Here is a 27,414-nt window from a genome sequence, read left to right as displayed (position 1 = left end):
GAAAATACTCAGTGCTACAAAAATAAAGGTACTTTATTTTGGTGACACAAATGCCAAAAATACCATAGAGACTATACTCCCTTAGTAGGTAAGTAATACACAAATTATATACACTAGTATGCAGAAATAGTTGTACAAACAGTTAGAAAACTGCAAATAGTGAAAATCACAATAGTTAGAATGGGCCTAGGGGGAACTCAAACTATATACTAAAAAAGTGGAATGCAAAAGTAGTTTGCCAACTAGGCAAGTGTAGTGTGTAGAGGGGTGCTGGGAGTATTAGAAAACACCAAAGGTAAGTAATAGAACCCACCCCAGAGCACAGGAAAGCAGGAGTAAATCACAGTAACTTTCCTAGAATACACAAGAACATGAGAAAGAAGAACTAGAAGAGGCTGCAAGACACCAATGATGGATTTCTGGACCTGAAGACCTGTGGAAGAAGGGGACCAAGTCCAAGAAGCACTGAAGAATCCATGTAGAACAGGAGCCCCTGCTAACCCGGATGAAGGTGCAAAAGAACCACTGGTGAAGAACAACAGTCAGTACTGCACCCAATAAGATGGATTGGGGTTCCTGTTTGGTGCAGATGATGTCCCACGCTGAAAGGATGATTGCAGTCAGGTTTGCATTTCTGGATTCTGCTAACTAGCTTTGTAACATGCAAAGCTCGTAATTGGAGGAAAATGGTGCTGCCCGTGACCAGGAGGGACCTGGCGGACTCTACCCAGGAGGGGGAGTCAGAAGGGGCTCTTAGCAACTCAGAGAGCCCTTAGAATACCAGGCAATGCACACAGGAGTCCCACAACACAGGAACAATTAAGGTGCAAAAAGAAGACCATGCAGCACTACACAAAGGGATGCCACGCCGCCGGAGAACCACTCAGGAAGCTGTGCGTCACAGGAAGGAGTGCTGGGGGTTGGAGCTGCATGGTACATGACGAACTTCATGGAAGGATACCAACAAGCCTTGGCAACTGCAAAAAAACGTGATGCATGTGGGTACTGTCTTGCATGGGGAGGCAAGATTTTACCTCCACCAAAGTTGGACAGTTGGACATCAGGACCGTCGGGACCACTTCAGTCCACCATCCCTGTTGCTGGATCCACTCACTTCTTCAGGAGAGGGGACCCACACCACTGGTCGTCGCTGCAGAGGAGTGCCTGCTGAAGCAGTGAAGTGACACTTCAAGGGAGATTCATTCATTCTTCTGGTGCAGGCTGAACACGGACAGTACTCAGAGGATGCATGAACTTGAAACAGTTGCGGTTGCTGGCAGGAGCTGAAGATACAATGTGGCAGAAGTCAACTTCACTTCGCTGTTGCAGTTTTTAGCGTTCCTGGAGGGTCCACATGCAGTTTCTTTGGTAAGAAGGTGAAGTAAAGGATGCAGAGGATTCCTTCTGGAGTCTTGTCATCCGAATCTGTTGAACCACCCAAGAGAGAGACCCTAAAGCCCTGAAAGGGGGATTGGTCAGCTATCCAGGTAAGTACCTATCAGGGGAGGGCTCTGACGTCAGCTGCTGTCACTGGCCACTCAGATGCTCCCAGAGTTCCCTGCCAACTTGAAATCCAAGATAGCAAAACCCAGGGACCCTCTGGAGGAGCTCTGAGCACCACCCCTGTGGTCACTCCCCTTTCCTTTGTCCAATTTCACGCCAGAGCAGAGGCTGGGGGTCCCTGAACCAGTGTAGACTGGGTTACTCAAGGAGGGCACCATCTGTGCCCTTCAAAGCATTTCCAGAGGCTCTGGGAGGCTACACCTCCCAAGCCTGTAACACATATTTCCAAAGGGAGAGGGTTTAACACCGCTCTCCCAAAGGAAGTCCTTTGTTCTGCCTTCCTGGGTTTGAGCTGCTCAAGCAACAGGAGAGCAGAAACCTGTCTGAGAGGTGGCAGCAGCTGGGGCTGCCTGAAAACCTCAGAAGGCTGGAAGGACAATACTGGGGGTCCTCTAAGAAAACCCCATAGTGCATGGAATCATACAACCAATGCTTGCAAAAGCATTGTGGTATGATTCCAACATGTTTGATAGCAAACATGGCCATATTCGGAATTACCATTGTGGAGCTGGACATAGGTAGCGACCTGTGTCCAGTGCACGCGTAAAATGGCATCCCGCACTCACAAGGTCTAGGAAAATGGTCCTGAGGTCGTGGGGGCACCTCTGCTAGTGCATTGGTGCCTACACACACAGGTACTCTTCACCCTACCCTCAGGGCTGCAAGGCCTGCTATGGGGGTGACTAATAAGTTACATGGTGCAGTGTACATGGCAGTGAATAAGTGCATTCACCTTTTCACACAGGCTAAAATGGCAGCCCTGTAGAAGCCTTTGCATGGGTTTCCTATGGGTAGTAAAAGAAATGCCCCAGCCTTTGGGGATCCCCTGGAACCCCAATGCCCTATGTACCTAGGCACCATAGACTAGGGACGTATAAGGCGGAACCAGCATGCCAATTATGGGTGAAATACAGGGTTAACAGTATCCAGTGACCATAATTTAAGGGAGAGAGAATATCTACTGGGGCCCTGATTAGCAGGATCCCAGTAGACACAGTCAAACACACTGACAAACAGGCCAAAAGTGAGGGTAACATTGCAAGAAACAGGCCACTTCCTACACATGCTGTTATGCTCAACCTAAAAATGACATTCAAAAGAAGGGTTAGGCCCAGCCATAACCTAAATTATGAAAAGGCTGTATCAGCAACGTCATGCACAGGATCTTCCTCTTTGCCCTTCCCCACCGCCCTCAAAAAGAGGAGAAGAGCCACTATGGAGAAGCCCATGTGTTATAAGATGGCTCTGGGCTGTCATTGCTAGTAGATGTTTCTCTAAGACATTTTTGAAGTTTGATGTCCATATGATTTTACTGCCATTAGACTTATCTCAGTGCTGTTAAAATATGTGTACTGATGAGCCCCCTACGATCATTTCTTGAGTCCCGAGCATGAGGTGGCAAAGTGCTGTTCAATGCCTAGCATTGGATAAGTAATAGTAGTCCCCCCCCTCGAGATGAAGTGAGATTGCTCCTCTCTAAACAGGAGAAATAATGGCTGCGTGACACCCACCCCCCCCCTCTTTCTCCCACCCACCCTTCCTTCCTTCTTCTCCCTTTCCTTATGTTCTGCTTTTGAGATTTAGTTCTTCACTGTTATAGCCGTTATACATAATACTGAACTGATTTCTTATATTGATTGATCTGCTGATACAATTGCCTGTATCGTATAGATATGGGACTCGTTAAAATTCTATGTCAATGATATTCTGCAATGTCTTGTTGGGCTATAATTTGTATGGTTGTATTTACTAATAAATGCGATAAATAAAATACAAATAATAAAAAATAAATAATATGTGTACTGGCTGCAGCCAAACTTCTTCCCTTTTCATTGATGTAAGGCACCCTTTAGCTTTTACTGCTCACCGGTATCATGAGCTATCATTGTCAGGAATTCAACCCTTCTCTTTGTGTCCGTAGACAGCTCTGTGCCCTCTGTCCAGTTGGGCACCGTGTACTCTGAGAGTTATAGGCTCTCAGGCATTGATGCAGTATCACTGATGACAGACCCCTGTGCTCCAACAGTGAATCTTGAGTATTAGGTTTACATCTGACTCATACTGCTGCCATGGATTCCCACAATTGCACCTTCATGATACCTCTAATGTTGATGGTGAAAACTGATGCTGTGAAGCATAAGCAAATGCACAGGCAGTAAAGAGAACACGGGAAAGATAGACAGTAGAGAAAAAGGGTGAGAAAAGAGGGAGAGAAAGATTGAGAGAAAGCAGAGAAGAGAGAGAACAGAGAGAAGATAGAAACCTACAGCAGAGGACCCAGAGACACAAAAAAGAATGAATTGAAATACTGCATAATGGAGCCCATATCATTTTTATAATTTCTAATTTTGGAGTCCTTTCTCCCAAATTAGGTTCCCATCATATGTTTTACAAGGACTATAGCATCAAACACACACTTTATCTAAATCTCACTCTATCTAAATCTAATTTGAAATCAAGCCTCCAACCTCCTCTTTTTGAAAAAAAATTCACGGACTCCAAGATTAGTGCCTTGTTGTGATTTTCCAGACTTTGAAGACCAAAAACACAGTACGAAAGATCTCTGCGTTCTCTTCAAACTAATCACATCATGCTTCATTTCCCTAAAGTAATCCTGCAAACATCTTTTAAGTTATTCTAAAATTAGTTCAATTTAGTTTGGGAGTTTGTAAAGCGCATGGCTACCCGAAGGCCTGCCAGTGCTAGCGTGGAAGGAGAACAACAAGGTGGGAATTTATTCTGTGAACAGAGGGGTATTCAAATTCTTATGAAAGGAAATTTCTTGACTATCCTGGCAGACCTCCAAGGGAAGGCAATTCCAGAGATTTGAGGCTCTAAATGTTGAATACTGACCTCCCCATTTTGCTTTCTTAATCTGTGGAATGTTAATTAGGGAGGCTGTCAAGGATATAAGAGCCCTTTGAGGGATGTAGGGCGATACAATCTGTTTAAGGAAGACTAGACCCTATTATGCAGAGCTCTGTGCAAAGTGCAGAGGGCCTTGAAGTTGATCCATTGTTCCACACGCAGCCAATAAAGGGAAACTAAAGCAGGTTTTGTGGACAGGTGTCTGGGAATCTTCATAAGTAGGCATGCTGCAGCATTCTGCACCACCTAAAGTATTGTTAGTACATACTGAGGTGAACTCAGATAGAGGATGTTTCCATAGTCCAGGCATGAAATTATGAGAGCCTGAGTGATTAGTGTTTTGGCTTGAAAAAGGAAGTATCTTAAAGACTTTTCTAAGAAGTCTTAATAGACTAAAAGAGGTGGCAGCCAGCTTTTTAGATTGATAGTCCATAGGCAGGTAGGAGTCCAGCCAAAAACTCAAGGACTTTATGTTGTCTCTTGGTGAAGGTAGGCCTTCCAATCCATCAGGGAGCAGAGAAGGGGATCTGAGTGTGCCATAATTACCCACCAGCATGATTCTGTTTTTTCTTAGTTCAGCTTAAGTTTACAGCTGGCCATCGAACTAGCTACTGCTTGAAGACAGGGTGTCAGGTTGGGCTGACCTGTCTTAGAGATTCTTGAAAATGAGAATACCAGCTGTGTATCGTCAGCATAGAAAACCAGGGACAAGCCGTAAGGTTCCACAATCTTAGCCAGAGGAGGCAAATAGATATTAAGCAACAGAGGGCTGAGAGAGGAGCCCTGTGGCACGCCACAGCTGAGAGGTAGGCTGTTGGAAAAAAGGGAGCGATCAAGAACTTGAAAGGTTCTATCACACAGAAAAGGAGGAGACCCATTTGAAAGCACGCCCCTTGATACCTGCACGGAAAATTCTATGAAGCAGAATGTCATGATCTATGGTGTCAAAAGCAGCACTTAGGTCCAATAGAATGATGGCGGCAGCGCCCCCTTAAATCCATACTTCGTCGAACATCTTCGACTACTACCAGAAGGGCAGTCTCAATACTATATTGAGGTCTGAAGCCCATTTGAGTATGATGAAGAAACTTGTGTTCTTCAAGGAAACCGGAAAGATGTCTATTGGCATGTTTTTCAATCAGTTTAGCTGCTATAGGCAAGAGAGAAATTGGTCTATAGTTACTCAATAGGGCTGTATCTAGATGAGGCTTTTTAAGTAAAGGTTTAATGAAAGCATGTTTCCAATGTGACGGAATAAGGCCTCTTATTAAAGACTTGTTAAGGGCCTTAGTCACAGCAGGGGCAATCATGTCTGTACCTCATGCCAAAATGTTATGAGGAGCAAGGTCCAGTGGAGATCCTGATCTTATAATAAGTAACAAGTTTGTTACCGATTTCTCCGTAAAGGATCTCTGGAGTTTAGAACCTGAGCCTGGCCTGCAAGGTCGTCATTCTGGGTGGTAATATCTGGAAAAGCAAAATAGATGTCTAGAATTTTCTTGTGAAACAAACAGGCCAAATTATTGCTATGCTCCTTGGAGGCTTCAGTGAGATCGGTGTGAGAGGGCACTAAAATTAAAAAAAACATTCCCCCACTTTTTAATGATAGACAACTAAAATATATGTTCATTTATGAAATACCTAATAACATTTTTGCCCTAAAAAGATATTTATCAGCATACTGTAGGCCTCAGCAAGGGCAGTCTTATTAATGGAACACACTTGTGAATGTTTATGTGTTGCTTTGAAAGAGAATAAATAAAATCAGTCCTGAGACGTTTTGCACATCAATCCTGTTTAGCTTAAACATTTTTAAAAGTATTGCATAGGTTTATCAGTGCAAAAAGAGACTGCTTGGCTTGTGTGTACAACAACAGACTTCTAACAATATGTATACAGAACTGTCGAATTCAACATTTTGACTCATTGAACAATACAAGACAATGATAGTACTAGACCAATGTGAAAGAATCAATGTAGTGAAATTAAGTAGTCAAATGAAAACTGTTGAATTCTTTTTGAAAGACTACTTACAGGTACTTAAGCACATGCTGAACACGTTTTAATAACAGCATACTGCACTTTGCATATCAATAATACTCTGAGTACTATGTTAACTTGTGTTGTGGTTTATGTCTCCATGAGCATATGAATATAACTAAGAATATCATAACTTTTCAAACTAACAATAAATTAAAGCCCATTGAACCTGTCATTGTCCATCCCCCACCACCTCCTTTGCTGCAGCCCACACACTCTCTTTTTAGTTGGGTAAACCAAGTTGCTTGTTGAGAAATCCCAGACTCACACCTCACTAACATTGACTAGGCAACGTTCCTGCTCCCCAGTCCCATAAAGGTGTTTCAAGTTTTTGTTGTGCTTCATCAAAATGTCAACTTGGTCTGACTAGCAATGACCGTACAAGCACAATGGCTCCCTTTAACTCTATTTGGCAGAAGAAGCAATGCTGAGATCGCTCTAGAAACAGCCATGCGCTTTCTTCTATTTTGAACATTTTACCACAATACTAAAGCAACCTGTAAAAAAACAATTGTAATAAACGCAACGGGTAGGAGAGTTTTTTCCTTCTTTTAGTACGGGAGAATGTATGTCTTTGTCTCACTAAGTCCTGAAGAACAAGAGTAACATTAGGAGTACATGACTTATTAGGGACAGCGTTTGAGCTCAGAGAAATGTAGACGGCCTTCATATAGGGGCTGTTGGAACATAAGCAACATTTAAAGGCTGGAAAGGACTACATGCTAATGTTGGTTTGCGCTGGGAAAATAGTCATTACATTTAGGTCAGAGAGGGAAGGGCTGAAAGTAACTGTATGGACAGTACAGGTTCATTGTATACAACCATAAATGAACATGAAAATGTTAATTGTGTCTCGTTGAACTGATTAAATTTGTTTTCTGCAATAAATGGTCATTTTTAATAAATTAACAAAGGTAAATTGATATACTTAGCTTATAGTATATTTTGCCTGTCTTGATAAAAGTTACACAAAAATCCACATACGTTCTCAGACAGCCTACTAATTTCTTATGTCTTCTCTAGTTACAGAAGATAACACAATAACTACAAAAGGAGAAACGGCTGATGGTAGGTATTTTTAATTGTTTTATGTAAAAATGCAATCTGCTACTTAATACGATCAGACACGTTTATTTATGTATGTATTTATTTACTGTTAATTTCATTGTGTATGTACCTATTGTGTTGTGTTCAATCATGCTCTTTTTCATTTTTTTGGTCCACATTCAAAGGTGGCCCCATCTATCATAAAGGCAGAGTATGTTTCTTTATCTGCCTTGTTTGCCAAGGAGTTCCATAGGATGGGTTGGCATGTTTACCTGATTTAAACACTAACCTTCCTATAGGTTGCACACAAAATTCTATGCAGGAATACTGAAACACAGAATGGATTTCCCAATAGGCTCAAAAGGGATAGATCCTCAGCTGATTAAACATGATCTTTTGGAAAGAACAATCCTCTTTTCTAAATCAAATGGCAGTCCATACAAAGTTTAAATCTCCTGATGGACTGCTCTGTTTTTTCAGAAATGAAGCGCTGCTCTGATAACCTAAACATGTCTTATTCTACAAAAGTATCCCAACAAAATCACCAAAAGTCGCTTTGAGAATTATGTGAATCAAAGTTTCTTTGCAAAATGTATTGGTTCAGCATCATTTTAAACATTATTACCTTTAAATCCTAATTAATTTCCCAATAGATAACACATGGCTCCCTAGTAAGATATCCTATAACAATAGGTAGGGGTACAGAGAGAAAAGTTTAAACAAGCTTCATCTACAATTATAATGTTTCTTATTTGTCTCACAATCGATATGCTGATCAGTTCAGTTGTAAGCAATTTGCTAAGTAATCAAGCATTCTCAAAGCCTATACATCTGATCTTTTCAAACTGTTGCAGTGGCTATTTGTTTTATTACAAGACAATTCTATTGGAAATTTGCATATGCCACCATAATAAAAAGAACAAAAGAGTTAACCTCATGCGAACTATACGTTAGAGACATATGTTTGCAGTAAAAAAATATATATATTTTAAACTGAAAGATGAGTACAAGAGCAACACAGCCCAATGAACGGAGTACCTTGATCCTGATTGCAACATAAGATGTGGGGTTGATGCATCGGTAGATATGTTGATGTCACTCCTTTAGTCAAGGGATGCGTTGATTTTTCACACATTGATGGTGCTGCCTTGGTTTCCGAAGATGAGCATCGAACTTGCCATGTATTGATTCCGAAGCCGATGCCCCGGGTTTCTCAATGCTGTCCAAGAGTTGTGTCGATCTTCCTTCAGCAATGGCGGTAATGCAGTGATTTCAGTGGTGTGTTGATGCCGATACACAGGGTGCACTTCCAGCAGGCAGAGGATGGCTCAGTCTTTGTGGCAGTTCTAGAGATGCTGCCCGGACCCCAATGTGGTGCACTGATTTTAGCCCTGCAAGAGGATCACTGCGCCAGTTGCCTCTTTCAGCAAGCAGAAAATGCATTAATTTTACTGGTGCAAGTATCTGGGTCTAGTTCCAGTGAGCAAGACTCAGGAGCATGAATAGAGAATTCGATATCCCAGCATCTTTAGCAACAGGAGGGAACCCAACAAGCCATTGGAGGTCTCTTGGGGTGCAAGGCAGAGTCCAGCTCTCCCTCAGCAAGGTCAGAGAACAGCAGACTGCAGTGCAGAACAGCACAGCAAAAAAGCAGTACTTTCATGTCAGCAGTCCAGCAGAATAACAGTCATTAATGCAGCAAAGCAGGTCTTCCAACATCGTCCAATTGTAGGTCCAGAAGTGTCTGATTTGGTGGGGTCAGAAACCCAATAATTATACCCAAATGAGTCTTTGAAGTGGGGGTGACTTCAAAGAAGGGTCTTTGAATTACACAAGTATCCTTTCTTCCTCAGCCCAGGCTCCAGACTATCAGTAGGGTGTTATCAGCCTTTTGTGTGGGAACAGGCACTGCCTATCCAGGTGTGTCAGCCTCTCCCCCCCTTCCTGCCCAGGAAGAGCCATAAGAATGCAGATAAATGCAGACTAGCACCGAGACACACCTAACCATTCTCTTCTTGTAACTTTCTTGAGGGAATGCATAAAGTGTCGGTGCCACCAACTAGATGTGTATTGGAGACAGGCTGCAGACACACTGAGCTGTAAGAGCTTAAAAGTGTTAAAAGGAATTCCCTATGTTAACCTGTGAGAGGATTAGGCCTCACAGTAGTGAAAACGAATTTGGGAGTTTTTTACTACCAGGATACGTAAAACCTTTTAGTTATATAGCAACCTAACCTACGGGCTACCAAGGGCCTACCTTAGGAATGATGTATGTATAATAAAAGGGGAGTTGAAGGCATGGTAAACTTGTCAACATCAGGGCAGTGCACGCTCTACGGGCGACTAGAATGCAAAAATCCAGCACTCTCAAGATAATGTAATTTATGCATTGTGATGATATGCTGTTGTTTAACCTTTTGCATTGCAGAGTTTAATCCTGAAGACCTATGTTCAAGGTGCATATAAATATTGTTCATTTGCAATGTACTGCTGCAGGCTTTCAGAGTGTGTCAGGGTGTGGTCCCCTTTCCAGGGCCTTCTAGAAGCTTTGCCTGCAGCATGCCTGGGTGTGGTTAGTGGGCTTGGCCAAGACTCTATACAAGGGAGCCAGCCCAGTTCCACATGCTCACTATTCAGAGGTCCCGGTGCAGAGTAGCAGCAACTTCCTGAGCTCCTGTTCCGGAGGCCTACTTTGATCTTCCAGGCCTCGCCCTTTACACTTTGCTGAGTGATTCTTGATCCGGGCTGTAAGACGGAGGTCGGGCTGGGCCCCCGATCCCGTTCTTGAAGGAATTTGAGTTCTTGGGCCTAATTAGCATGATACATCTATTTTGCTCTTGTGCGTGTAAAAATGCGCTAGATGTTTAATGACATTTACATTCTGGCATTTGAATCGTCTAGACGCGTAATTCTTTCTTCATATACAAATCTTTATATTCATTGTGCGCAACCATTTAATGGCATTTACTAGGTTGTATTTGAATTGGCAAGACGCGCGATTCTTTATTCGAGTACAAATCTTGATATTCATTGTGCATAACCATTTTATGGCATTTACAAGGTGCATTCGAATTGGCAAGACGCGCGATTCATTTCCTGTGCTTAATTCATGTTATTCATTATACTCTACCATTTCTTGGCATTCACATGGTGGCTTGCGAATTGGCAAGACGCGCAGTTCATTTCTTGTGTTTAGTTCATGATATTCAATGCGAGCTACCATTTCTTGGCATTCACATGGTGGCCTTTGAATCGGCAAGAAGCACAATTCATTTCTTGTGTCTAATTCATGATATTCATTGTGCGTTACCATTTCATGGCATTCACATGGTGGTATTCGAATTGGCAAGACGCGCAATTCATTTCCTCTGTTTAATTCATGATATTCAGTGTGCTGTACCATTTCTTGCCATTCACATGGTGGCCTACGAATCGGCAAGACGCGCGGATCATTCCTTGTGTTAAAGTCATGATATTCAATGTGTGCTACCATTTCTTGGTATTCACTTGGTGGCCATTGAATTAGCAAGACGTGCGATTCATCTCTTGCGTTTAATTCATGATATTCATTGTGTGTTATCACTTCATGGCATTTACTTGGTGACCTTCAAATCGGCAAGACGCGCGATTCATTTCTCGTTCCTAACTCATGTTATTCATTGTGCACAATCATTTCATGGCATTTATAAACCTTTGTGGAAATCTGCAATGTGCGCAATTCATGTTCCTGCATTTTAAGAAAACTAAAGTGTTAGAATTCTAGATGTTATATTGTATGTGCATAATATGTCCCTCTAGTACAATTCATATAATGTTATAGAAACCTTTCAGATTATTTCCTGGTCCTCATGCAAAGCCTATCCTTTAATTTGAAAGTGTAATGCTAGAAGGTTCTGATGTTTCTAATCCATGTGTAACATTTCATTGAGTGGTTCATTAGTAAATGGTAGTAATCTTTCTTGATTCTCTCACATGTATCCAGACATCTTGAGGCCTAGTTATTTAAGTTGATGCTTATTTTATCCATGTTTCCAATATGACAATACTTAGAGTCATAGCCTAGTAATGATTAATATAGTATAATCTCGATATTGTGTGTTTTAACCATTTGCTTCCTACAGGTCTCCTTCCCAACTGTTCCCTACCTAATCCCCTTTTCCCCACTTGAACTCTCTTAGACTCTGTGACATTTTAATCAGAGTATTGGAGCTGTCTTGTGGTGGATGTGTTGGGAACATGCACAGACCCCGAGGATCTGGTGACTCTGACAGAATAGTGAGCCCTCAAATAATAATCCTCCTGGTTTGTGTATGTTCTCAGCATGGCCACACTAGACAAGCTAGTCAAGGCTATCATGCAGCTCCAGGCAGAAGTGGTGCCATCAAATGATTTAGCAGCTAGTCTAACTGAGAGAGTGAGTCAGTTACAGGATAAGGTAGAGAAGAAGAAACAAAATCCTACAGGTGTGTCTTGGCCAGGTCCTTCCTCTCAGACCTCTGGAGGTAATCCCACAAACATTTCCCTCAATGTTCCTTCGGCCATTCCTTTAGCTCCTCCAGAACGTTTCTCAGGCAATCCCTTGAAAGCGCAATCTTTCCTGGTTCAAGTGGAATTACATACTTTCCCTGATGCCCCGTCCAAAGAAGCTTTCTTGTTATCATATCTGACTGGAGATGCAGCTACTAGGGATATACCTCTTGTGCGTAAAGACAGTCCCCTGCTTTACAACTGGAGAAACTTTGTTCGTGAATTTGAATGAGTATTTGATCGTAGAACTGTAACATTGTCGGCAGATCGTGAATTATTAGACTTACGACAAGATAATCAAGATTTAGTATCATATTTAGCCAACTTTTCCCAGCTGGTAGCCGAATCATCATGGCCTGAAGAAAAGCAAGTTGCCTTGTCCTACAAGGAACTCAAAGAGGAGCTAAAAGATATTATAGCTCAAATAGATCTACAGCCTACAGACTGTCAAGACCTGATAAACCTCGTTTTGAGACTGGATCATCGTTTAACAGAACAAAGGGGAACACGCAAAAAGACTGAAAAATATTCCTGGTGTGTTCACGATAATAGAGACTCAGGAACTCAGAAAGAAAGGATGCCAGAACCTATAGAAATTGGAACAATCAGGGGACCATTGACCAAAGACGAAAAGGACCTATGTAGGTAGAATGGGCAATGTCTTTATTGTGGGCGCAAGGGTCATTTTGCCAAAGAATGTCCAATCAAACCAAAGAGCAAACAATGTCCTGTCCAGAAAGTTGCAGCCAATACACAAGTTGAGTCAGAAAACTCAAAACACCCAAGATGTAAAGAAGGGTTGCTCTTGGGTGTCACGTGGACCCTTCACAATCTAGACATCTCAAGCTGGGCATAAAGGTTAAAGTAAAGAAAAATACCTATTTCAAGAAGGCCGTAGTAAACTCTGGGGCTACCGGGAACTTTGTTGACGCCCAGTTGGTTCGTACATGGGGGATCCCATGTATTGAGAAAAAGACCTCAGAAATCATCCAGGCAGTAGATGGAAAACTCTTGACTGGAGGTCCGGTAACTCTTCAGACTGTTCCCTTGTCGGTAATCTGTGAGGATAAGAACCGAGGAAAGAAACATAAAGAGACTCATCCTTGACATAACCAATGCTCCCCAGTATGGAATTACCTTTGGCTTGCCCTGGTTAACTCATCACAGTCCTGAGATTAATTGGGCAGAACAAAAGGTTGTGTTCTCATCCGTGCTATGTAAAGAACAATGCCTCCAAAAGTCTCAAGTACCAAAGGTTAGCAACTCTTATATAGCCACTGCCGTGAGAAAGAAGTTAAATTGCCCAAGCAGTATTCATCCTACGAAGATGTATTCGATTAGAAAGAAGCAGAAAACTTACCTCCTCATAGATCTTATGACTGTCAAATTGATCTAGTTCCAGGTGCAATACTCCCAAACTGTCATGTATACGCCCTGTCAGAACATGAAAATCAACATTTATGAAAGTATCTAGATCAATTCTTGGAGAATGGTTTCATTCGCACTTCTAAGTCTCCTGCAGCTTCTCCTTTGTTTTTTGTTTCGAAAGTGAATGGAGACCTTCGAACTTGTATCGACTATGGGGGATTGAACAGAGTCACCATCAAAAATAAATATCATTTGCCCCTAATTCCTGTCTTGCTGGAACAAGTAAAGAAAGCAAAAATCTACACGAAGCTTGATCTTCGAGGTGCTTATCATTTGGTCTGAATGAGAGAGGGCGACGAATGGAAAACAGCGTTCAAGACAAGATATGGCCTCTTTGAATACACCGTCATGCCTTTTGGTCTGTGTAATGCTCCAGCAGCATTTACATTTTTCTTGAATGACGTTCTTAGAGAGTACCTCAACATATTTGCCATAGTCTACATCAATGACATTTTGATCTACTCAGACAATGAAAATGAACATGTACAACATGTCAAGAAAATTCTTGCAGCCCTTCGAAAGCACCAATTATATTGCAAACTAACCAAGTGTGAGTTTCATGTTATCACAGTAGAGTTTTTAGGGGTTATCCTTACCCCTCAAGTTATGGTGATGGCAGAAAAGAAAGTAAAGGCTGTGTCTGATTCGCCCACCCCAAAGACTGTTCGTGATGTACAATGTTTCCTGGGGTTTGCACATTTTTACCGGAGGTTCATAAATCATTTCTCCCAGACAGTGGCTCCAATCACTAAGCTATTAAGAAAGAAAGAAAAATTAGTATGGTCCCCAGAAGCTGACCAAGCCTTTTCAAATTTGAAGGAAGCTTTCTCCACTGCCACAGTCTTGACTCATCCTGATCCGGACCGTCCCTTCATAGTGGAAGCTGATGCTTCAGATGTGGCAATGAGTGCAGTCTTGTCACAATGAAACAAAGACACTGGCCAACTTCATACCGTAGCTTACATGTCTCGGAAATTGAACGAAGCCGGACAGAACTATGTCATTGCTGAAAAAGAGCTTCTGGCAATTTGTGACGCATTTAAAGAATGGAGACATCATTTGCTGGGTGTCAAATACACTGTCACAGTATATACTGATCATCGCAATTTCCAGTTCATGAGTTCCGCCAGACTTTTGACTCCTCGGCAATTATGCTGGATGCTGTTTTTTGCCGAATTCAATTTTGTGGTAACTTTTCGTCCTGGTAAAGACAATCACAAAGCAGACGCCTTGTCCCGCCAAGAGTCTACCACGTTGCCTGCAGTTCAAACCTCCAGAGCTATCATTGCTCCAGACAAAGTCCTATGTATCATAAAAACTGGAGATTTCTTTGAAGACATCCGTAATTCACTGTTGAGAAATGGCAGACAAGGGCCCAAGCAGACTGCGAAGTCTGTGCCCCCATTAAAACAAGTCATTCAAAACCGAAAGGGTTGTTGCATCCACTCCCAACTCCAAGTCATCCTTGGGAACACATTTCTTTAGACTTTATTGTAGGTCTACCAGTGGTTCAACAACATTCAGTAATCCTGGTGGTAGTAGATAGTCTCACAAAATATGGACATTTCATTGCCTGTAAGAAATTGCCCACCTCCAGTGAACTGGCAACTATTTTACTGAATAGAGTGGTTCGTTATCATGGACTGCCAAAAGTGATCCTCTCCGATCGAGGGTCGCAATTTGCCTCCAATTTCTGGAAGACATGGTGCAAAACACTTCAAGTGACATCCACACTATCTACTAGCCACCATCCTCAAACAGATGGTCAAACAGAGAGACTAAACCAGACCTTGAAGCAATACCTGCGTGCTTACGCAGAAAAGGCACTTCATTCTTGGATTTCAATGCTCTGGTTAGCTGAGTTAGCTTACAATAAATCATTCCACAGTTCTACTGGCGTTACACCCTTTTTTGGCTTGTTTGGCTATCATCCTGACACCTTGCCCATCACGATCCCTCAAGAAAGTTCTCTTACACCAGCTGTGTCAGAAACCATTCAACATCTTCATCAAACCCAGAAATTGATTCAACAGCATTTAGAAAAGGCCAAACAAAAATACAAAAAGCACTATGACAAGAAACAATGTGAGGGACCGCAGTATCAACCAGGTGATAAAGTATGGCTTTCTACAAAACATATAGGGGGTCATTACAACCCTGGCGGTCGGTGGTAAAGCAGTGGTAAGACTGCCAACAGGCCGGCGGAAAAAAAATGGAATTACGACGGTGGCGGAAACCGCCAACAAAGACAGCCACTTTAACAATCCGACCGACACAGCAGTACAAACAAACAGAGCGGCGGTCACCGCCAACAGACAGGCAGGAGACAATGTACCACCCACAGTATCACAACCTACCAATCCGCCACATTTTCCGGGGTGGATTCACCGCGAACTAAAACACGGCGGGAAACAGGACTTCAAAGGGAAAACGCTCACCTCTGCACACCCCACGAGGAACCAAGATGCCATGGAACCAGAGCTCCACATTTTACCAGCCTTTATCTTCTTTCTCCTCTAACAGGAGCACGAATGCCGGCGGCGAAGACCACGGCGAGTACTGCGCGTACAGCACAGGGGTGGGGGGAGGGAAAAAACAGTGACACACACACGCAACACGCAACACTCCCACCCCCACCCACAGAGGTAGTGGATGTAAATCTCCCTGGTTCTGGAGGGGGCTTGGTGCCCAGAGTGCTTCATCCTGCCAAGGACAGAGGTAGTGGATGTAAATCTCCACTGGTTCTGGAGGTGGCTTGGTGCCCAGAGTGCTTCATCCTGCCAAGGACAGAGGTAGCGGATGTGATACTCCACTGGTTCTGGAGGGGGCTTTGTGGCCAGAGTGCTTCATCCTGCCAAGGACAGAGGTAGTGGATGTAAATCTCCACTGGTTCTGCAGGGGGCTTGGTGCCCAGAGTGCTTAATCCTGCTCGTGGCGGCCTCAGGAGCGTCAGTGTTTTCGGCGCTCATGGGCCTGGGGTGCTTGTGGCGGCGGTGTCCTTGGAAGCAGTGCTTGCGGTGGCGGTGTCCTTGTCAGCGGTGCTTGTGGCGGTCCTGTCTTGGACAGCGCTTCAGCTGCTGACGGTCCTGTCTTTGGCAGTGGTGCTTGTGGCGGGCCTGTCTTGGGCACCGGGGCTGCTGCTGGCGGTCCTGTTTGGGCCAGCGGGGCTGCTGGCGGTCACCTCCTGGGCAGCGGGGCTGATGCTGGCAGTCCTGTCTGGGCCAGAGGGGCTGCTGGCGGTTGCCTCCTGGGCAGCGGGCCGATGGTTGTCTTCTCCGCCATGCTGATCTTCCCAGACTTGCCGGGTGTCTTGTGCCCCATCCCCACCTTGGAAGGTGTCGCTGCAGACTCCACACTACCACCTGTACCCCTGGGAGCGGCTTTGCTGGCTGCTGTCTTCCCCCTCTCCTGTCGGGCACTGGACAACTTTTGATGCTTGATAGGTGGGGGACTGTCCGTGCTGTGGCTCCTTGCCACACTGGCTGCCCTGCTGCCTGGTGCACTCCTGAATCCAGTGACTACTGGCACCACTGGTCCCGAAGATGTTGTGGCTGAGGTGCTAGGTTGGGACCTGGAGAGTCGGGCCCTAGGAGACTGACATGGTGGGGGAGATGAGGGAAAGAGGTCAAGGGTGGACAGGAAAATTTTCTTAGGAACACTGGGACAGGTAGCTGGAGGGGGTTTGGGAGTGGAAGAAGAGGTAGTGGTTGTAGGAGGTGTATGTTTGGTGACTTTGGGTGAAGGTGCATGCTCTGGAGGCTGTCGTGAGGTGGATGGCTGTTGGTTGGGTGTGTGCCTGCGTTTGTGTACCTTGGGAGGTGACGTCACAGACACACTGGGAGAGGACACAGGGGATGTGTGAATGGTAGTGGGGGTGGTGACTGCACGTGAGCGGGGTGTGGTGGTGGGTGTGCTGGTGATGGAAGTAGTGGCTGTAGATGTAGTGCATGCAGGTGTGAGTGGAGACGAGACTGGGAGGGAGGCGGGAGACGAGGAGGAGGGGGACACAGTGGAGGCAGTGGAAGTTGCTATGTCTGCATGTGTGTGATGCTTGCATGAGTGCCTGTGGGATGTGTGGTGCTTATGTTTGCCTGAGCTTCCTTTGTGTGTTGAGGTGTGTGCATGCTGGTCTGATGGTGTGCTTGGGGTAGGCTGAGGTACAGGGAATTGGGTCTGGGTGGAGGAAGTTGGAGGGGGAAGGCAAGAGACATTGGCAATGGCTGCCATCAGTGCTGAGGCCAGAGTCTGAAAAGCTCGCTGAAGGGCTGCTGACCAGAATGAATGCCCTCCAGGAATGCATTGGTTTGTTGCAACTGTCTCTCTACACCCTGGACGGCATTCAAAATGGTAGACTGCCCAACAGTGAGGGACCTGAGGCGGTAAATGGCCTCCTCACTGAGGGCAGCAGGGGTGACTGAGGCAGGAGCTGAGGTGCCTGGGGCAAAGGAGATGCCCACCCTCCTGGGTGAGCGGGCACGGGGCAAAGGCTGAGGGGCTGCTGGGAGGGTGGTGCTGGAGGGGGAGGTGGCGGCTTTACCTGTAGATGCAATGGGGCACAGATAGGGCCACCAGCACAAGGGAGCTGCCATCAGAGGAGGAGTCTGTATCGCTGGTATCAGCTCCTGTCCCCACTGTGGAGCTCCCCTCGCCCCCCGTCCCACTGGTGAAATCAGACTCCGTAGTGTCGCCCTCCGAGCCCATGTGGGATGCAGCTCCCTCCTGCTCCGGTGCCACTTCTCCTCCGCCTGATGATGCTAATGCACACATGTACAGGGAGACCACAAAAAAGGGGGGAGAAGACAGAAGAAATACATGTTGAATGCATGCATTACCGCTACCGTTGGTGGACACGACAGACACTGAAGCCCCCTGCACTACGCCGCACACTTGGGGTCCACTATTCAATCCTTGGGACATGGCCTACAAGGCTATGGCCGATATCTGCACACATGGATGTCACAGAAGCCTGACTAGGTGTAGATGGCACTGTACCCAGGTGGGGTGGGGTGCCACAGGGTCTGCCTGAAAAAGGGGACTTAACTAGCACACTCGTCCTGGCCTAGAGAAACCCACAGCCCACCCAGACACCTCCACTGTGCGCTGAATCAGCAGAATGAGAGTGTACTCACCCCCTTGTTGCTGCTGTGATGCCCACAAGCGCCCATCCAATTCTGGATACGCCACCGCCAGGATCCTGAACATCAGGCATCAGGGGGTCATGGTGCGACGGGCACCCCTCACATGTTGGGAGGCCATCCCCAGCTGGGCCTCCGCCGTCTTCTTGCTCCAGCGGCAAATGTTCTCCCATCTTTTCCGGCAGTGGGTGCTCCGTCTGTGATAGATCGCCAGGGTCTGGACGTCCTTGGCGATGGCACGCCAAAATATCCTTCTTCTGGTGGGCACTGATCTACATGAATTGAACAGGGGAAAAAGAGAAGTTATTACCAACTGCACCGTCACAGTCATTGGCCCGCATCCCTATCCTTGCCATGTGGCACATGCACTCACCGTCGTTTCATGCATGCATCATTCCCCCCCCCATCTTTCATCCACACCACTCCACACAGGCATTGCCCATAGAGCATGCTCACAGTGTGCTTACCTGTTTGTCTGGAGGACCGTAGAGTAGCGTGTACTGGGGTAGGAACCCATCCACAAGTTTCACCAACTCCTTCGTGCTGAAGGCAGCGGCCCTTTCCCCAGACGCACGAGCCATTGTCTCTTCCAGACTGAGGTCACAGCAGCACTTGCAGTGTAGGTCCTCTCCTGTCAAAGATCAGGTATCAAGTGATTGAACAGATAGAAAATGGCGTCACGTCCGCGTCGGTGCATACCGTCACTGCCAGCGTACATCGTCAGTGGTTCCTGGGACCCGTAGGGTCCAATGTTAACCAATGCAGGATTGCGCCACGGACTTCGACCGCCTACCGCGACGGTGTACAACGCCAGCGCAGTTACCTCAAATCCCATTGCCCGACTTTACAAGTCAGGCAGCCGCCATTTCAGGGGCCCACATGGCTTTATTTTGAACTGTGTCACACATAGCTAGGCCTTGCCTCAACACTCATACAGGCAAAATTTGGGTTATGAATGGTTTTCTGAGTAAGCTGTGTTTACGTACCTCTGTGTTTGTGCTCGCTGTTGTCCTTCATAGGCACCGTCCATTGGGACATGTGAGGAGATGGCGGCATCCTCAGCTGTACAGACCGCTGGTGGACCTGTCGACAATGGAGGAAAGACGTGTAATCATCACCTACAGGCTTGATCGAGTTGGAGCCAGACCTCATGTCAGCTATCCGCCATCCCACAGGAATCCCCCCTCAAGTGCAGGTGCTGTCAGTACTCCATTTCCTTGCAAGTGGGTCTTTTCAAACTACAGTGGCCAGTCAGGGATGTCCCAGCTTATGTTTTCCAACGTGTTGTCCAGAGTGTTGTCTGCCTTGCTGAAGCACATACGGAGCTACATCGTGTTCCCTCAGGTGGAGGACTTGCCTACAGTGAGAGGTGACTTTAAGCCCTGGACATATCCCCAACATCATAGGTGCCATTGATGGGACACATGTGGCATTGGTCCCCCCCGCAGGAGTGAACAGGTGTACAGAAACCAGAAACCAGATGAGTTACCATTCGATGAAAGTGCAGATGGTGTGTTTGGCCGACCAGTACATCTCCCATGTTAATGCCAAATTCCCCGGCTCAGTGCATGACGCTTACATCCTGCGGAATAGCAGCATCCTTTATGTGATGGGGCAACTCCAGAGGCACTGTGTGTGGCTATTAGGTGAGCACCTGGAACCAAATCAGTGGGAATAGTTGTTTGGGTGTGGGGATATCTCTACAGGTTAGTGTGTGTCTAACAGTTGTCCCTCGCCATTTGCAGGTGACTCTGGCTACCCCAACCTGTCATGGCTACTGACCCCAGTGAGGAATCCCAGGACAAGGGCAGAGGAACGCTACAATGAGGCCCATTGGCGAATTAGGAGGATTATAGAGCGGACCTTCGGCCTCCTGAAGGCCAGGTTCTACTCACCAAAGAAGGTGTGCCAGATCTTCGTGGCCTGCTGTATGCTTCACAACTTAGCTTTGCGATGACAGGTGTTTTTTCTGCAGGAGGATTGTCCAGATGGAGGTGTTGTGGCAGCTGTGGAGCCTGTGGACAGCGAAGACGAGGAAGCAGAAGAAGAGGACATCGACAACAGGAACGCTGTGATCCTGCAATACTTCCAGTGAGACACAGGTAAGAATACAAACCTGCCTACTACATGTACTTTAACACTACTACCTCTTTACTCTCTGTCCTTTTCACCCAGTGTATGGGTACTGAGTTGTCATTTTCCCTTACGATTTCACAGATGTGGGTCTCACTGTGTGACATCTGCTTTGTTTCCTCAAGGACTAGAGCTGTGTGGCATAGGTATGTTGGCATTACAATTGAAAGAGCATTTTGTCACTGTAATTGCTAATATACTATTTCGAAATTACAGACAGACTCCAGATTGTTTTGTGCTTTAAGGGTGTTTATTTAAGTGCACAATCTTGGAGGGGGTTGTAAAATGGTGAGGGGTGATGGTGGAGGAATGTCCATGGCAGAGTCCAATTTATTAGTCTCACAGGTGCATTGTCCAAAGGGGCACAGGAAGTGGAGCTGGGGCAGTTTGAGGATGGACAGGGTGACAAGGTGGGACAAAAGGATGACATTTAGGGCGGTCTCATTTCTTGGCGGGGGTCTTGGCATTGTTCTCTGTATTTGTCCTGTATCTCAGGGACCGTTTGCGGGGTGGTTGTCCCTCTGCAGGGGGTGGGGTGCTGGTGTGGTGGTCCTGTGGCGGTGCCTCCTGTCCACTAGCGCCGGCAGAGGTGGGCACTTCATCGTCCAGGCTAGTGTCAGGGGCCCCTTGTTGTACCACAGTGTCCCTCCTGGTGTTGAGGACTTCCTTCAGCACCCCTACAATGGTGCCCAGGGTAGAATTGATGGATCTGAGTTCCTCCCTGAAGCCCAAATACTGTTCTTTCTGCAGCCGCTGGGTCTCCTGAAACTTGGCCAGTACCGTTGCCATCGTCTCCTGGGAATGATGGCACGCTCCCATGATGTTGGAGAGGGCCTTGTGGAGAGTGGGTTCCCTGGGCCTGTCCTCCCCCTGTCGCACAGCAGACCTCCCAGTTCCCCAGGACTCTGTCCCCTGAAAGGTGTGCCCACTGCCACTGCCCCCAGGTCCCTGTTGTTGTTGGGGTGGTGGGTTAGCCTGGGTTCCCTGTAGTGGTGGACACACTGCTGCTTGACGTGTCCTGGGGACAGAGGTATGGAACCGCTGGGTGGGTGCTGTGCTGGTGTTTCCAGAGGGGGCAAGCTCTGTAGTGGCCTGTGCCAGTGTGAGGGGAATCGACTGTTCCGAGGTCCCAGATGGGGCGGGCTGGTCGTCTATATCCAGTTGGACAGAGCTGCTGTCATCACTGTGGGCCTCTTCTGTGTGGATATATGTGGACCCTCCTGTGCAGTGATGTTGGGTAGGGGTCCTGCAGGGGTGTAAAAGCATGATTATTGCATCTGGGTGTACCATGGTGTGCAATGGGTGGGTGACTGTGTACCCCAGTGCTTGCATTCCTGGGTGGGACCTTGTGTGATGATGGTTTAGGGGGGTGTATGGGTATGTGCAGTGGCCATGCTTTGGTGATGGGTGTCCATGCTTTGTTGTTGCATGAAGGGCTTTGTGTTGGGATGTGTGATTTGTGATATTGGGACATTTGTGAGGAGTAGGAGTGATGGGGGTGAGGGCGAGAGTGGGGGTAGGTGATAGCATGCAGGTAGGGTGGGGAATATAGTAGTTAAGGTTTGACTTACCAGAGTCCATTCCTCCAGCTACTCCTTCGAGGCCCTCAGGATGCAGAATAGCCAAGACTTGCTCCTCCCATGTTGTTAGTTGTAGGGGAGGAGGTGGGGATCCACCGCCAGTCCTCTGAACCGCATGGTGGTGTCTTGAAACCACGGAACGCACCTTCCCCCGTAGGTTGTTCCACCTCTTCCTATTTCCCTATTTCTTGGGTGCTGTCCCACTGCGTTGACTCTGTCCACTATTCTTTGCCATAGCTCCATCTTCCTAGCTATGGAGGTGTGCTGCACCTGTGATCCGAATAGCTGTGGCTCTACCCGGATGATTTCCTCCACCATGACCCTGAGCTCCTCCTCAGAGAACCTGGGGTATCTTTGCCGTGCCATGGGGTGGTGTGGGTGATGTGTGGGGCGGTGTGTGTTGTGATATGTGGGATGATATTTAGTGGTGTGCTGTGTGAGGTGCGTGGATGTTATGTGGGTGATGGTATTGTGTGCCTGTGGATGCTTGGTTGTAGATTGTAGTGTCTCTCTCTGGCCTTCTGTCACAATTGTGGTCATAGGGGTTTGTGGGTGATGTGGGTGTGTGTTTTATATTGTATTGGGTGTGTGGGAGTGGTGTGTGTATGTGTATCAGGTGTGTGTATTCTGATTTGTCCAATGTGGTAGTGTTTTGTAAGAGTGTGTGTATTTTGAGCGCGGCGCTGTGTACCACCAATGGAATACTGCGGTTGAAAGACCACCGCGTGGATTCGTGGGTCGTGGGTCGTGATAGTGTGGGCGTATTTATGTTGGCGTGACGGTGGAGGTTTTGTTATCGCCAGTTTATCACTGACCTTGGGTGTGGCGGACTTGTGTGGGTGTCTCAATTTTGGCAGATTCCGAGCTGTGGGTCATAATGAACGTGGCAGAATTCCGCTGCCGCTGCAGTGTGTTAGCGGTCTTCTGCATGGCGGTAAGTGGCTTTTACCGCCAATGTTGTAATGACCACCATAGACTTCAAGAAGAAGCATATGTTCAACCCGTAAATTCATAGGTCCTTAGACTGTTCTTCAGCAAATCAATCCTGTGACCTATAAACTGCAATTGCCAAGATCATTACGGATTCATCCCGTGTTCCACACTTCCCTCTTGAAAAAGGCAGTCCAGAGGTCCGCCTTCAACCAGCTCCAGTTCTGGTACAAGGGGAAGTAGTTTACAAAGTCAAGAAGGTGTTGGATTCCAAACTGAGAGGGTGTAATCTATGGTATTTAGGCCCATATTTATACTTTTTTATGCCATATTTGCGTCATTTTTTGAGGCAAAAATGGCACAAACTTGCAAAATACAATTGCATTTTGTAGGTTTGCACCATTTTTGCGTCAAAAAGCTGCGCAAATGAGGCGCTAAAAAAGTATAAATATGGGCCTTAATCTCATGGAAAGGTTATGGCCCTGAAAGTAACTCATGGGTTTCCGCATCTGATATTCATGCTCCAGTACTTGTGAGGCGTTTTCATCGTCTCAATCCAGACAAACCAGGTCCTAGAGCGTGTCTGGGAGAGGGGAGTACTGTCAACATCAGGGCAGTGCGCGCTCTACAGGCGACTAGAATGCAAAAATCCAGCACTCTCAAGACAACGTAATTTATGCATTGTGCTGATATGCTTTTGTTTAACCTTTTGCATTGCAGAGTTTAATCCAGAAGACTTAGGTTCAAGGTGCATATAAATACTGTTCTTTGGAATGTACTGCTGCAGGCTTTTTAGAGTGTGTCAGGGTGTGGTCCCCTTTCCAGGGCCTTCTAGAAGCTTTGCCTGCGACATGCCTGAGTGTGGTTTGTGGGCTGGGCCAAGACTCTATATAGGGGAGCCAGCCCAGCTCCACGTGCTCACTATTCAGAGGTCCCGGTGCAGAGTAGCAGCAACTTCCTGAGCTCCTGTTCCGGAGGCCCACTTTGATCTTCCAGGCTTTTCACTTTGCTGGGTGATTTTTGATCAGGGCGGTAAGACAGAGGTCGGGCTGGGCCCCCGATCCCGTTCTCGAAGGATTTCGAATTCTTGGGCCTAATTAGCATGATAAATCTATTTTGCTCTTGTGCTTGCGAAAGTGCGATTGATGTTTAATGACATTTACATGCTGGCATTTGAATCGGATAGAAGTGCGATTCTTTCTTCATATACAAATCTTGATATTCATTGTGCGCAACCATTTAATGGCATTTACTAGGTTGCATTCGAATCGGCAAGACGCGCGATTCTTTACTCGAGTACAAATCTTGATATTCATTGTGCCATCCATTTTAGGGCATTTACAAGGTTGCATTTGAATCGGCAAGACGCGCGATTTATTTCCTGTGCTTAATTCATGTTATTCATTGTACGCTACCATTTCTTGGCATTCACATGGTGGCTTGTGAATCGGCAAGACGCGCAATTCATTTCTTGTGTTTCTTGTGTTAGTTCATGATATTCAGTGAGAGCTACCATTTCTTGGCATTCACATGGTGGCCTTCGAATCGGCAAGAAGCGCAAATCATTTCTTGTGTCTAATTCATGATATTCATTGTGCGATACCATTTCATGGCATTAACATGGTGGTATTCGAATCGGCAAGACGTGCAATTCATTTCTCATGCCTAACTCATGTTATTCATTGTGCACAATCATTTCATGGCATTTATAAACCTTTGTGGAAATCTGCAATGTGCGCAATTCATGTTCCTGCATTTTAAGAAAACTAAAGTGTTAGAATTCTAGATGTTATATTGTATGTGCATAATAAGTCCCTCTAGTACAATTCACATAATGTTATAGAAATCTTTCAGATTATTTTCTGGTCCTCATGCAAAGACTATTCTTGAATTTGAAAGTGTAATGCTAGAAGGTTCTGATGTTTCTAATCCATGTGTAACATTTCATTGAGTGGTTCATTAGAAAATGGTACTCATCTTTCTTGATTCCCTCACAGGTATCCAGACATCTTGAGGCCTAGTTAGTTAAGTTCATGCTTAAGTTATCCCTGTTTCCAATATGACAATGCTTAGAGTCATAGCCTAGTAATGATTAATATAGTAGAATATTGATATTGTGTGTTTTAACCTTTTGCTTCCTACAGGTCTCCTTCCCAGCTGTTCCCTACCTAATTCCCTTTTCCCCACTTGGACTCTCTTAGACTCTGTGACATTCTAATCAGAGTATTAGAGCTGTCTTGTGGTGGACGTGTTGGGAACGTGCACAGACCCCGAGGATCTGGTGACTCTGACAAAAGGGTTTTAAATGGCAAGTTGAACTGGCAGCGAAACCGCACACACAGGCTCTCCAGTGGCAGGCCTAAGACATGGTTTTAGGGCTACTTGTGTTGATGGCACAAGCAGTACTGCAGGCCCACTAGAGGCTTTTAATTTACAAACTCTAAGTATGTGGTTTGCCACTTTACAAGAGACTTACAAGTGAATTAAATATACCAATTGTGGATACACCAATTTGACCATGTTTAGGGGAGAAACACATGCAGTTTAGCACTGCTCAGCAGTTATGAAGAGCTCAGAGTCCTTAGGCCAATAAAAAGAATCAGCAAAAACAGGAGGTAAGCAGGCAAAACATTTGGGGTAAGACCACCTTAAGGATGACAGATCTAACACTCAACGACTGGCTACTGAAGGTGGCTCACTTCAAACAGTAGTAAGCCACCTTCAGATGATGGCTGACGTGCTGACATCATTGGGCTTTTCCATCAATGTGCAGAAATCACATGTGACCTTTTTCACAATGTGTTCCCTTCATCTGAACAATTCTGAACACTGTTTTTCAGAGCCTCCTATCTGCCTCAATGAGTCCAGGGTATTTGGGACATGACCCCTATGTTTCAACCCTTAACATGGGTCTCACTGAGAGAAGCTTTGAGGCTTCTGGGCTACCTGGACTCCTGCATCCTACTGTTGGACGACACCTGGTGGCACCTGGGGATTCTGTAGTGGGATTTTAAGTCTTAGTAGGCTGCAATGGTGGCAGCTGAACCACAATTGGACCAGTTACAAAACTCTCTATTGCCCCACCCAAAGATAATGGTGATGATAGAAATAACATTGCTGGGAAGGGGAGGCCAACTGGGATATGCAGAGATCAGAAGACTGGAGCCGAGCAGCGACTCACCTCCACATAAATTTGTTGGAGTTGCAAGAAATGTGCTTGGCACTGAAGGTGAAGGCATTTCTCCTCACCACCAAGGGGACACAAGTACAGAGTCTCATGGATAACACAACCTTTATATGGTACTGCAACAAACAGGGCAGTATGGGATCAGGCTGCTGTGCCAGGAGGTGCTGTATCTCAGGAAGTGGCTGAGTCTCAGGGCATCTTGCTGGTCACCCATCACCTGGTGGGATCTTTAACGCTAGGGTGGACAAACTCAGCCACTGCTGCCTAGCAGATCACAAATGGTAGTTACACTAAGAGGTGGTATAGGGCATCTTCCAACAATGGGGAGAACCTTGACTCAGTCTGTGCACCACCACAGAGAACGTGCAGTGTGCAATTTTTGGCTCCCTTGGAGATATCATCTATCTGAATTAGGTTGTGTAACCCCTGTACGCCTTTATGCCCGTACCTCTCCTGCCCACAGTACTGAAAAAGAACATGAAAGACTGAGCCCAAGTCATCCCAGTGGCCCGGGAGTGGGCAGGGAGAGTGTGGTACCAGATCTTCTGATGATGAACGTAGTAGGAGCCTGAGTAGCAGACATCTAAATAGGTATCATCTCTGTTAACCAACTGAAATAGGCATCATAAAATACTGTTTGCTAGGAAGAATGCAGAGGTACTTTTAGAAATGTTGATTCCCTGAAAATGATGATGTGTGCTGGAATGACAATGTAACACAATGGTATGCATGTGAAAGTTCATTTCAAAAGAAGTACAGACCGGACAAACAGTTAAATCAATGAAGTTATCAAATAGATTATAAGTCCTTAGATTTTGTTTGCCAAATTCAGGAAAAGCCTAAAGAAGAAAATAAAGAAAAAAACTACAACTTGAAGGCAAACTAAAAAGCAAATGTTGTCTCAAAAAACACAAATTGCCATGATATTATCTGTTACTGAAGGAAACAAGATTTGTGTAAAGTTGTACTCCTGTAA

At 45.8% G+C, this 27,414-nt stretch overlaps 1 protein-coding gene across 1 annotated transcript in view; it reads left to right on the top strand.

The window, feature by feature from the left end:
* Positions 1 to 27,414, top strand: part of LOC138301691 (deleted in malignant brain tumors 1 protein-like) — a 592,703-nt gene that overhangs the window by 262,170 nt on the left and 303,119 nt on the right. The window contains exon 6 of the mRNA XM_069242207.1: positions 7,495 to 7,539. Within this exon, the coding sequence (XP_069098308.1) occupies positions 7,495 to 7,539 (45 nt within the window). The remainder of the gene's footprint in view (positions 1 to 7,494; positions 7,540 to 27,414) is intronic.

Source organism: Pleurodeles waltl, chromosome 6 (genome assembly GCF_031143425.1).
Source record: "Pleurodeles waltl isolate 20211129_DDA chromosome 6, aPleWal1.hap1.20221129, whole genome shotgun sequence".
Lineage (NCBI taxonomy): Eukaryota > Metazoa > Chordata > Amphibia > Caudata > Salamandridae > Pleurodeles > Pleurodeles waltl.
The sequence above is the reverse complement of the archived record's forward strand: the minus strand, read 5'-3'. Positions and strand labels throughout refer to the sequence as shown.